Here is a 13,147-nt window from a genome sequence, read left to right on the forward strand (position 1 = left end):
AGCAGAGGGAAGTATAGACTGAAGTGGGGAGAGACAGGAGGATGGGAGACCAGAGAGGAGGCTGAGGCAGTAATGCAGTCGGGATAGGATGAGAGATTGAACCAGCAAGGTAGCGGTTTGGATGGAGAGGAAAGGGCGGATCTTGGCGATGTTGTGGAGGTGAGACCGGCAGGTTTGGTGATGGATTGGATGTGTGGGGTGAATGAGAGAGCGGAGTCGAGGATGACACCAAGGACAAGTGTACAAGTAAAATAAATAGAATAATAAATATGTACAAATATATACAAGTGCTGTGGGGACGGAAAGGAGGTAGGGCAGAGGGAGGAGGGGCGATTGGGAGGGGAGGAGGAGAGGAAAAAGGGGGCCCAGTCTGGGATGGCCTCCTGGAGGAAGTGAGCTCTCAGGTGAGCTCTCACTTCCAGGTCTGTGCTCTATTCACTAGGCCATTTTGCTTCTCAACATATATTTTAAGTACATTTTGAAACAAGATACTGTGATTCTAATATATATGTGTGAATCATCCCTCTATCTCCTAGTGCAGTTCATTTGGGTTCTCTAATTCTATAACTCTAAAGTTAACTTCTAGACTGTGAGCCCATTGTTGGGTAGGGGTTATCTCTACCTGTTGCCAAATTGTACTTTCCAAGCACTTATTCATTCATTCAATCTTATTTATTGAGTGCTTACTGTGTGCAGAGCACTGTACTAAGCGCTTGGGAAGTACAAGTTGGCAACATATAGAGAAGGTCCGTACCCAATAGCGGGCTCACAGTCTAGAAGGGGAAGACACACAACAAAACAAAACATATTAACAAAATAAAATAAATAGAATAGTAAATATGTACAAGTAAAATAAATAGAGTAATAAATCTGTACAAACATATATACAGGTGCTGTGGGGAGGGAAAGGAGGTAGGGGGGCGGGGATGGGGAGGGAGAGAGGAAGAAGGGGACTCAGTCTGGGAAGACCTCCTGGAGGAGGTGAGCTCTCAGTAGGGCTTTGAAGGGAGGAAGAGAGCTAGCTTGGCGGTGTGTGGAGGGAGGGCATTCCAGGCCAGGGGGAGGATGTGGGCCTGGGATCGACGGCGGGACAGGTGAGAACGAGGCACAGTGAGGAGGTTAGCGGCAGAGGAGTGGAGGGTGCAGGCTGGGCTGTAGAAGGAAAGAAGGGAGGTGAGGTAGGAGGGAGCAAGGTGATGGAGAGCCTTGAAGCTGAGAGTGAGGAGGTTTTGCCTGATGCGCAGGTTGATTGGTAGCCAGCACTTAGTACAGTGCTCTGCACATAGTAAGCACTCAATAAATACGATTGAATGAATGAATGAATGCCTCCCATCCCTTCATTTTCTATGACAGTTTCCCATTACTAGGATTTGGATCTGATGAACCTAGCAAATCACAGTTATATGGATTCATTCTTTGTCTACTCATGTATGATTCTCTAACACACTCACACACACCCCCACACAAACCACACACACACACCAACACAAGCCACTTCACACACATACATTCATTCATTCAGTCAGTCATATTTATTGAGCTCTTACTGTGTGCAGAGCACTGTACTAACTGCTTGGGAAGTACAAGTTGGCAACATATAGAGACGGTCCCTACCCAACAGCGGGCTCACAGTCTAGAAGGGGGAGACAGACAACAAAACAAAACATATTAACAAAATAAAATTAATTTAATAGTAAATACATACAAGTAGAATAAATAGAGTAATAAATAGGTACAACCATGTATACAGGTGCTGTGGGGAGGGGAAGGAGGTAAGGTGGGGGGATGGGGAGGGGGAGGAGGGGTAGAGGAAGGAGGGGGCTCAGTCTGGGAAGGCCTTCTGGAGGAGGTGAGCTCTCAGTAGGGCTTTGAAGGGAGGAAGAGAGCTAGCTTGGCGAATGTGCGCAGGGAGGGCATTCCAGGCCAGGGGGAGGACGTGGGCCGGTGGTTGATGGTGGGACAGGCGAGAACGAGGCCCAGTGAGGAGGTTAGCAGCAGAGGAGCAGAGGGTGCAGGCTGGGCTGGAGAAGGAGAGAAGGGAGGTGAGGTAGGAGGGGGTGAGGTGATGGACAGCCTTGAAGCCGAGAGTGAGGAGTTTTTGCCTGATGCGTAGGTTGATTGATAACCACTGGAGATTTTTGAGGAGGGGCGTAACATGCCCAAAGTGTTTCTGCACAAAGATGATCTGGGCAGCAGCATGAAGTATAGATTGAAGTGGGGAGAGACAGGAGGATGGGAGGTCAGAGAGGAGGCTGATGCAGTAATCCAGTCAGGATAAGATGAGAGACTGAACGAGCAGGGTAGCAGTTTGGATGGAGAGGAAAGGGCAGATCTTGGCGTTGTGGAGGTGAGACTGGCAGGTTTTGGTGATGGATTGGATGTAAGGGGTGAACGAGAGAGCGGAGTCGAGGATGACACCAACGTTGCGGGCTTGTGAGATGAGAAGGATGGTAATGCCATCAACAGTGATGGGAAAGTCAGGGAGAGGGCAGGGTTTGGGAGCGAAGATAAGGAGTTCAGTCTTGAACATATTGAGTTTTAGATGGTGGGCAGACACCCAGATAGAAATGTCTTGAAGGCAGGAGGAGACAAGAGCCTGAAGGGAGGGAGAGAGAGCAGGGACAGAGATCCTCGACCTCTCAGCTGCCTTCGACACTGTGGACCACCCCCTTCTCCTTAACACGCTATCTGACCTTGGCTTCACAGACTCCATCCTCTCCTGGTTCTCCTCTTATCTCTCCGGTCGTTCATTCTCAGTCTCTTTTGCAGGCTCCTCCTCCCCCTCCCATCCCCTTACTGTGGGGGTTCCCCAAGGGTCAGTGCTTGGTCCCCTTCTGTTCTCGATCTACACGCACTCCCTTGGTGACCTCATTCGCTCCCACGGCTTCAACTATCATCTCTACGCTGATGACACCCAGATCTACATCTCTGCCCCTGATCTCTCCCCGTCTCTCCAGGCTCGCATCTCCTCCTGCCTTCAGGACATCTCCATCTGGATGTCTGCCCGCCACCTAAAACTCAACATGTCCAAAACTCAACTCCTTGTCTTCCCTCCCAAACCCTGCCCTCTCCCAGACTTTCCCATCTCTGTTGATGGCACTACCATCCTTCCCGTCTCCCAAGCCCTCAAACTTGGTGTCATCCTCGACTCCGCTCTCTCATTCACCCCTCACATCCAAGCTGTCACCAAAACCTGCCGGTCTCAGCTCCGCAAAATCACCAAGATCCACCCTTTCCTCTCCATCCATACCGCTACCCTGCTCGTTCAAGCTCTCATCCTATCCCGTCTGGATTACTGCATCAGCCTTCTCTCTGATCTCCCATCCTCGTGTCTCTCCCCACTTCAATTCATACTTCACGCTGCTGCCCGGATTGTCTTTGTCCAGAAACGCTCTGGGCATGTTACTCCCCTTCTCAAAAATCTCCAATGGCTACCAATCAATCTGCACATCAGCCAGAAACTCCTCACCCTCGGCTTCAAGGCTGTCCATCACCTCGCCCCCTCCTACCTCACCTCCCTTTTCTCCTTTTACAGCCCACCCCGCACCCTCCTCTCCTCTGCTGCTAATCTCCTCACCGTGACTCGTTCTCGCCTGTCCCGCCATCGACCCCCGGCCCACGGCATCCCCCGGGCCTGGAATGCCCTCCCTCTGCCCATCCGCCAAGCTAGCTCTCTTCCTCCCTTCAAGGCCCTACTGAGAGCTCACCTCCTCCAGGAGGCCTTCGCAGACTGAGCCCCTTCCTTCCTCTCCCCTTCGTCCCCCTCTCCATCCCTCCATCTTACCTCCTTCCCTTCCCCACAGCACCTGTATATATGGATATATGTTTGTATATATTTATTACTCTATTTATTTATTTTACTTGTACATATCTATTCTATTTATTTTATTTTGTTAGTATGTTTGGTTTTGTTCTCTGTCTCCCCCTTTTAGACTGTGAGCCCACTGTTGGGTAGGGACTGTCTCTATATGTTGCCAACTTGTACTTCCCAAGCGCTTAGTACAGTGCTCTGCACACAGTAAGCGCTCAACAAATATGATTGATTGATTGATTGACAGAGATGTAGATTTGGGTGTCATCAGCTTAGAGATGATAGTTGAAGCTGTGGGAGCGAATGAGGTCACCATGGGAGTGAGTGAACATGCCTCCTCATGCACATACACACCTCCTCACACACACATGCATGCCAAACACATACCCAAACACACATACACCCGCTTCCTCCCACTCTTAGTTGGTCTGGCTAAGGTGCAGGGGTTGGCCATCTGCAGCTGAGAAATCACCATGCTCTGGATGTCAGATGATGGACTGGTCCCGAAGGTCTAAGTCCTTTGGCCCCCTTGGTAGAACGCACTTCGTTAGAGAGGCAGCTTGACTCAGTGGAAAAGAGCACGGGCTTTGGAGTCAGAGGTCATGGGTTCATATCCCGGCTCCACCAGTTGACAGTTGTGTGACTTTGGGCAAGTCACTTAACTTCTCTCTGCCTCAGTTACCTCATCTGTAAAATGGGGATGAAGACTTTGAGCCCCACATGGGACAACCTGATTACCTTGTAACCTCCCCAGTGTTTAGAACTGTGCTTGGCACATAGTAAGTGCTTAATAAATGCCATTATTATTATTATTATGAACACCCAGAATGGTTTAACATGACGGACTCGTTTTATCTCTCTCTGGTACTGATTGGGACAGGTTCTGCTGACCTGCAGATGTTTCCGGCTCTGGCGAGAGCAAACCATTCTTCATATGTCAGGGAGGGTCACTAAGGCCATTCCAAGGTGAAAATTACAGATTTTTCCAGAGTCTTCATCCCTTGTAGTAACAGCACATCCAACTTCTTCTACAAACACTCACATACACATCTAGCACACACATATACCCTCTTTAAATTTTATGAATCATTTTGGGGCGGTGGGTGGGAAGAATCCCTCAAGGCTCAGTTCTGAGACCCCTTCTTGTCCTCATTTCCACCCACTCCCTCGGGGACCTCATCTGCTCCCCTTGCTTCCATGACCATCTCTTTGCGATGACTCCAAATTCTACCTCTTCACTCACAGAATCTTGTCCACAACATCTCTAGAATTTACTCCTTCCTCTCCATCAACGATTCAGTGGTATTTATTCAGTGCTTACTGTGTGCAGCACACTGTACTAAACTCCATCTAAACTGCCACCACACTGGTTCAAGCACTTGTCATCTCCCATCTCAACTACAGCATCAGCCCCGTCGCTCACCTCCCTGCCTCCAGCCTTTCTCCTCTCCAGTCCAAACTTCACTATACTGCTCAGATCATTTTTCTAAAGAATCGTTCAGTCCCTGTTCCCCCTTTTTAAGGTATGTGTTAAGCAGTTAATATGTACCACAGCCTCGCCTATGAATCAGTGCTTTATCATGGTAGGAGAGTATGTGTACACTGATGAAACTTACAGCTATGCCATTGAGAGATAGTCTCTCATCAGCAACCTGGATCTAGGAGGCAGAAGGACCTAGGTTGTAATTCTGGTTCAGCAGTTGCCTGTTGTGTGGACCTTGAGCAACTCATTTAACTTCTCTGTACCTTAGTTATCTCATAAGCCGAAGCATCAAGCAAAGTTGCTTCACCTGTGCTCGGCAGCAGCATTATGGGAAAGAGTCAAGTGATCAAAATGTTCATCAAAGACAGCAGCAGAGACTGAAGTTGTTTTACTGTGCAGAAGAAAGCAATGGACTACATGCCAGAATGATAACTGATGAAGATGGGACATTCTGGAGAAGATATGTCCATGGAATCTCCATGGGTCAGAAATGACTCAACAGCATTTGACAACAACATGTGCCACAACCCTGGATCACTTCCACAGACCACTTCCTTTGCTCTTCTGCATAAGCTGCAGAGAAATTGTGGCAGAAATCTAGATATTAAACCCATCTCATCCTAATAATAATAATAATAGCATTTATTAAGTGCTTACTGTTCTAAGCGCTGGGGAGGTTACAAGGTGATGAGGTTGTCCCATGGGGGGCTCACAGTCTTAATCCCCATTTTACAGATGAGGGAACTGAGGCACAGAGAAGTGAAGTGACTTGCCCAAAGTCACACAGCTGACAATTGGCAGAGCCGGGATTTGAACCCATTACCTCTGACTCCAAAGCCCGTGCTCTTTCCACTGAGCCATGCTGCTTTTCATATGTGATTTAACTCTGCCCCCGCCACTGCTCAGCAAAATTATTTCTCAGTCCTTATTGACACCCATGCCCATTGCCCTAGCCAGTTGTTTCAGATGTTGAACTCCCTCCCCAAACCCCCATCTCTTGCCCTTAGTGACCTGACTACATAATTTATTGAGAAAATAGAAGCTATCAGCTGTGATCTCCCTAAAATCTCCCCTGCCCCTCCTTCAGCTCTCCCATCTTTCCCAACAGTATCTCTAGAGATTTCTTGCCTTCTTTCTAAATCCACTCCTTCCACCTGCACATCTGACCCCATCCCATCGCACCTTACTGAAACACTTGCCCCCTCCCTTCTTCCCTCCTCTACCCACTATCTTCAACTGCTCACTCTCCAGTGGCTTCTTCCGCACTGCTTTCAAACATGTCCATGTCTCCCCTTCCTAAAAAACCCCTCCCTTGACCCCAAGGCTCCCTCCAGTTATCACCCCCATCTCCCTCCTACCATTCCTCTCCAAATTCCTTGAGTGAGTTGTCTACACTCACTGTCTCAAGTTCCTCTCCTCCAATTCTCTTTGTGACCCCTCTTCAGTCTGGTTTCTGTCCCCTTCACTCCACAGAAACCGCCCTCTCAAAGGTCACGAGGCAGCATGGTTCTAGGAGGCAGAAGGACCTAGGTTGCAATTCTGGCTCAGCAGTTGCCTGTTGTGTGGACCTTGAGCAACTCATTTAACTTCTCTGTACCTTAGTTATCTCATCTGTAAAATGGGGATTAAGACTAGGAGTCCCATGTGGGACAGGGACTGTGTCAAACCTAATTAGCTTAATGATAATAATGATGATGGTGATGGTATTTGTTAAGCATTTACTATGTGCCAAGCACTGTTCTAAGTGCTGAGATAGATACAAGGTTATCAGGTTGTCCCACGTGGGGCTCACAGTCAATCTCCATTTTACAGATGAGGTAACTGAGGCACAGAGAAGTTAAGTGACTTGCCCAAAGTCACACAACTGACAAGTGGCAGAGCCGGGAATAGAACCCATGACCTCTGACTCCCAAGTCCGAGCTCTTTGCACTAAGCCACGCTGTATTTACCCCAGTGCTCAAAACAGTGCTTGAAACATAGTAAGCACTAAACAAATAATAATAATAACAATAACAATAATAATAGTATTTGTTAAGCACTTACTATGTGCCAAGAACTGTGCTAAGCACTGGGGTAGATACAAGGCAATCAGGTTGTTCCACATGCGGCTCACAGCCTTAATTTCCATTTTACAGATGAGGTTAACTGAGACACAGAGAAGTTAAGTAACTTGCCCAAAGTCCCACAGCTGACAGGTGGCAGAGCTGGGATTAGAACCCATGACCTCTGACTCCCAAGCCCAGGCTCTTTCCACTTAAGCCATGCTGCTTCTCTTAGCCACACTGCTTCTCTTCCATCATTATTATTATCATTATTATCTTCTTGCCAAATCCACTTGGCCCCTACATCATCCTCCTGCTAGAACCTCTTTGCTGCTTTCAACATTGTTGATCACCCCCTTCTCCTGGAAAAATTATTGAACCTCGGTTTCACTGACATTGTCATGTCCTGGTTCTTCTCTCATATCTCTCTCCGCTTATTCTCAGTTCCTTTCGCGGGCTCCTCTGCCTCTCACCCACTAACTGTGGGGTTGTTCAAGGTTAAGTTCTGGGTTCGCTTCTATTCTCCATCTACACCCACTCCCTTGGAGAACTCATTTGCCCCCATGGCTTCAGCTACCATCTCTAAGCAGGTGATTCTCAAACCTGCATCTCCATTCCTGATCTCTCTCCCTCTCTGCAGTCTCGTATTTCCTCCTGCCTTCAAGACATCTCTACTTGGATGTCCTCCCATCACCTCATGCTTAACGTGTCAAAAACAGAACCCTGACCTACCCCTGATTTCCCCATCAGTGTAGAAAGCACCACCATCCTTCCTGTCTCACTAGCCCATAACCTTGGCATTATCCTTGATTCCTCTCTCTCATTCAACTCACATATTCAGACCGTCACTAAATCCTGTCAGTTCAACATTCACAGTTTCACTAAAATCTGTCTTTTCCTCTCCATCCAAACTGCTACCACATTAATCCAAGTACTTATCCTATGCCACCTTTATTACATTAATCCAAGCACTTATCCTATGCCACCTTTATTAACTGTATCAGTCTCCTTGCTGATCTCCCAACCTCCTGTCTCTCCCCTGTCCAGTCCATACTTCACTCTGCTATCTGGATCATTTTTCTACAAAAATATTCAGTCTATTTTTCCCCACTCCTCAAGAACTTCCAATGGTTGCCCATCCATCTCTACATCAACAGAAACTCCTTATCATAGGCTTTAAAGCACTCAATCACCTTGCCCCCTCCTACCTCACCTCGCTACTGTCCTACTACAGCCCAGCCTGCATATTTGGTTCCTCCTTCTCTCTGTACCTCAATCTCTACAATCTCCCCAACGATCTGTCACCCACATCTTTCCTCTGGCCTGTAACACCGTCCCTCTTCATATCTGACAGACAATTAATTTCCTCCCCTTTGCCCCCCTCCCTCCCACCTTCACAGCTCCTCCAAGAGGTCTTCCCTGACTAAGCCTTCTTTTCCTTTTCTTCCACTCCCTCCTGTGTCACCCTGACTTGCTCACTTAATTCATCCCCTCTCCCAGCCCCACAGCACTTACGACCTTATCTGTAATTTATTTATTTATTTATATTAATGTCTTCCTCCCCCTCTAGACTGTAAGCTCATTGTGGGCAGGGAATGTGTCTGTTATATTGTTATATTACACTCTCCCAAATGCTTAGTGCAGTGCTCTACACACAGTAAGTGCTCAATAAGTACGATTGATTGATTTATTGTCAGGCAATGTAATAAGCAGCGGGTTACATACAAGCTAATCAGATTGCACTACAGTCCATGTCCCACATCGGGCTCACAGTCTCAATCCCCATTTTACAGATGAGGTAACTGAGGCCCAGAGAAGTGAAGGGACTTAATAATAATAATAATTGTGGTATTGGTTGAGCACTTGCTATGTGCCAAGCACTGTATTAATCGCTGGGGTGGATACGAGCAAATCGGGATGGACACAGTCCATGTCCCATGTGGGGCTCACAGTCTCACTCCCCATTCTAGAGATGAGGTAACTGAAGCACAGAGTAAGTAAGTGGCTTTCCCAAGGTCACAAAGCAGACAAGTAGGGGAGCTTGGATTAGAACGCAGGTCCTTCTGACTCCCAGGCTGATGCTCTATCCTCTATGCCTTGCTGCTTCTCATTCTTCAAGAACCTCTCATGGTTGCCCATCCACCTCTGCATCAAACAAAAACTACTCACCGTCAGCTTTAAAGCTTTCAACCAACTTGTCCTCGTCCTAGCTCATCTCTCTGCTCTCTCAACTCAGCCCACAGACTTCGCTCTTCTGATGCCAACCTACTCTCTGTACCTTGATCTGATCTATCTCGCCCCCAACCACTTGCCCATATCCGCCCTCTGGCTTGGAACTCACACCCTCTTCATAACCAACAGACCACCACTCTCCCCATCTTCAAAGCCCTCCTAAAACCACATCACCTCCCTGACAAATCTTTCATCTCCCCATCTTACTTTTCCTCCCTTTTGTGTTAGTATACTGAACTCTCTACTGATCTCAACTCACTCATTCCCCTGTCCCTTTGTCGCTCTCGTACCATTAACCCACAGCTCCGGATCACCTTCACAGTATGTCTCCTTTGCCCTTGTGCTCGAGCCACAGAACGCTGCTGGAGGAAATCTAAATATCAGGCTGACTTTGTCCACTTTAAGTTTATCCTCGCTTGCTTTAACTCTGCCCTCTCCTCTGCCCAACAAAACTATTTCTCTTCCCTTATTGACACCCATGCCCATCACCCTCACCAGTTGTTCCACACATTTAACTCCCTCCTCAGGCTCCCCGTGTCCCTGCCTCCCCCATCCCTTGCCCCCAATGACCTGGCCAACTACTTTATTAAGAAAATTAGCACCATTAGGTGCTAGCTCCCTAAAATCGCACAATCGCTTAGTGTAGTGGTGTGCACAGAGAACACACTCAGTACTTGAGAAAAAGTGTGGCCTAGTGGGTAGACCACAGACCTGGGAGCCAGAAAGACCTGGGTTCTAATCCTGGCTCCTCCATTTGTCTACCGTGTGACCTTGGATCAGTAACTTCACTTTTCTGTGCTTCCCTCATCTGTAAAATGAGGATTAAGACTGTGAGCCCCACATGGAACCAGGACTGCATATACCTGATAACCTTGTATCTACCCCAGAGCTTAGAACAGTGTTTGACACATAGTAAGAGCTTGATAAATACCATCATCATCATCATTATTACTATTATTATTATTATTACTTGCTACTGGTTGATTGACAATCAGCAACATCTTGGAGTACAGAGGACAGTGGTCAATATTTGTCTGATTTCCTGGCAATACTACTGATAACTTGCCTTATTTTGTTTCAGAGAAAAGAGAGGAGAAGGGTGTTTTCAGTGGCGTACCTCGTGGTGAATTTTGCAGCCCTGTTGTCGATGTACGTGACCCCCACACTGAGAGGTGAGGACGGTCCGGACCCCAGCCAGGGTGGGGGCTGTGCAGAGCGGGGGCGAGCAGCCAGGCCAAGGCTGACCCGAGGGCCTGGCAACAAGCACTGCTGACTGGAGATACACCCAGATTGTGTTTTCAAGAGTCTCGCGCCAAGAAAAGTGTGGGCGTAGCACCAGTGCAAGGAATTCCAGCCTTGGCGGGAATCCGCTCTCCTCTTGTGTCATCCACTTAGCACACATTTCTCCCAGTGATAATCTATTTGTTTCTCTACAATAAAACTCCTCTTCTCCAAAGCAGCCATCCTTGGCTAAAACCTCATTTCCTCTTCTCCCACTCTGTTCTGCATCACCCTTGCACTTGGATTTGCACCCTTTGTTCACCCTCCCCCCTCAACCCCCCAGCACTTATATCCATAGCCATAATTTATTTATTCATATTAATGTCCATCTTCCCATCTAGACTATAAACTCATTATAGGCAGGGAGCATAACTGCTAATTCTGGTGTACTGTACACTTTCAAGTGCTTAATACAGTTCTCTGCACATTGTAAGCACTCGATGAATGCCATTGATTCATTGATTGATTATATTGTATTCTCCCAAGCATTCAGTACAGTGCTCTATACACAGTAAGTACTCAATGAATACAACTGATTTTTTAAATGGAATTTTTTAAGCACCTACTATGTGCCAGGCACTGTACTAAGCAATGGGGTCAATACAAGCTGATCAGGTTGGGTACTGTCCATGTTCCACATGGGGCTCAGAGTGTTAATCCCCAGTTTACTAATGAGGGAACTGAGGTACAGAGATGTAAAGTGATTTGCCCAATGTCACTTGGGAGGCAGGATTAGAACTCAGGTCTTGACTTCCAGGCCTGTGCTTTATCCACTATATCACTGTACTGAGCTCTGGGGTGGATACAAGCAAATCATGTTGGGCACAGTCCCTGTCCCACATGAGGCTCACAGTCTCAATCCCCATTTTAGAGATGAGTTAACTGAGGCATAGAGAAATGAAGTGATTTGCCCAAGGTCACATAGCAGATAAGCAGGGGAGCTGGAATTAGAACCCAAGTCCTTCTGACTCCCAGGCACTTTTCACCCTTATCCTGATCAATTAGAGAGCAGCTAAGCTGAGTCCTTTTGAGGGACAGGGCCATGGAAGGGAGAATGGGAGGGAAACTGATAAACAGGTGGGGCCCTTCCAGGGCTCATGGTCGAAGGGCTAACAGGGAGGAGGAGTGGAGGAAAGTCAACAAGCTTGGGACCACAGACAAATATTCCGAGTGCATAATTGAAGGGGTTCAGTCCCAGGCCCTGCTGCCCCACCCTTTCAACCAACCCACTCTCAATCAGTCAATCTGTTGTATTTACTGAGAGAGTTTGAGTTTAATGCTGGGACCACAGTGACCCCATGAGGAGGAGTGGCAGGGGAGCGGCGGTGGCCGGGGGTCCGGGGAGGGGAGCCCCCCAGTCACCCCCACACTCTCTTCTTCTTCCGCAGAGGATGTAACCTGCTTTGGAAGTGACTGCTACATGCTCGCCTTCGGACTCCCGGGAATTTTCATGCTCATGGCATTGTGTAGGTGGGGCCTGGGCCAGGTGGGGGCTGGCCTGGGAGGGGGTTCGGGCCTGGTGTGCTGGGATGGGGCCCTGGACTGGGAAGGGGTGCTGGACCAGGACAAGGTCCCAGGCTGGTTGGGACACTGGGGTAGGCCTCTGGGCCCAGAAAAGGGACTGAGCCAGCCAGTTCCAGAGCACAGGCCACAGTGGTAGCCCTCATATGTAGGGTGGGCTTCTCCTGTAGGGATGGCCTGCTCCCCCATCCCTGGATCCCTAGAATCGCTGCCAAGCTTTGGTCCTGGTGTCTCCAGGCAGGTGCGGGGCTGGGGGAGCCGTGGGCCAGAGCTCCATATCCCAGGAGTTGGGACAGAACCTGGGCTGGGGGAGGTGCCAACTGAGGGAGGCCCTGACTGGGGCCGGGTGCTGACTGAGGCAGAGCAGATTGGGTGAGGAATGAGAAAAAACGCCCCGTGACTAGGGTTGGGAAACCCCTGACTGGGGCACGGTTCCCGGAAGGCTGCGGATGAGAATGATACCACTTAACAAATGCCATGATCAGGATAATTGTAATTATTAATTATTTCCTGGTGTCTCTGTGGGAGTAATTGGAAACAGGAGATGGCATGCCAATCCCGTGGTCCCCAACTCAGTCAGGGGTACGCCATCTGGACCCAAGACTCCATCGTTGGAGCCCAGACGAGCAAGATGTATCTGCCTGCATTGTCTTCCTGGCTGGCTGGAGGCAAAGAGGGCTCATGGAACCTTGAGCCTCCCAGGTGCACTCACAGAGCCAACTGCCCCCTGTGAGTGTTGACAGGAGTGTGTGTGTGTGTGTGTATGTGTGTGTTTCA

At 48.5% G+C, this 13,147-nt stretch overlaps 1 protein-coding gene across 5 annotated transcripts in view; it reads left to right on the forward strand.

Moving 5' to 3' along the window:
- Positions 1 to 13,147, forward strand: part of LOC119933402 (solute carrier family 15 member 2-like) — a 100,151-nt gene that overhangs the window by 47,597 nt on the left and 39,407 nt on the right. For all 5 annotated transcript variants that reach the window (XM_038752904.1, XM_038752922.1, XM_038752913.1 and 2 more), the window contains 2 exons: positions 10,650 to 10,740; positions 12,238 to 12,315. In XM_038752904.1, the coding sequence (XP_038608832.1) occupies positions 10,650 to 10,740; positions 12,238 to 12,315 (169 nt within the window). The remainder of the gene's footprint in view (positions 1 to 10,649; positions 10,741 to 12,237; positions 12,316 to 13,147) is intronic.

This window comes from Tachyglossus aculeatus, chromosome 1 (genome assembly GCF_015852505.1).
Source record: "Tachyglossus aculeatus isolate mTacAcu1 chromosome 1, mTacAcu1.pri, whole genome shotgun sequence".
Lineage (NCBI taxonomy): Eukaryota > Metazoa > Chordata > Mammalia > Monotremata > Tachyglossidae > Tachyglossus > Tachyglossus aculeatus.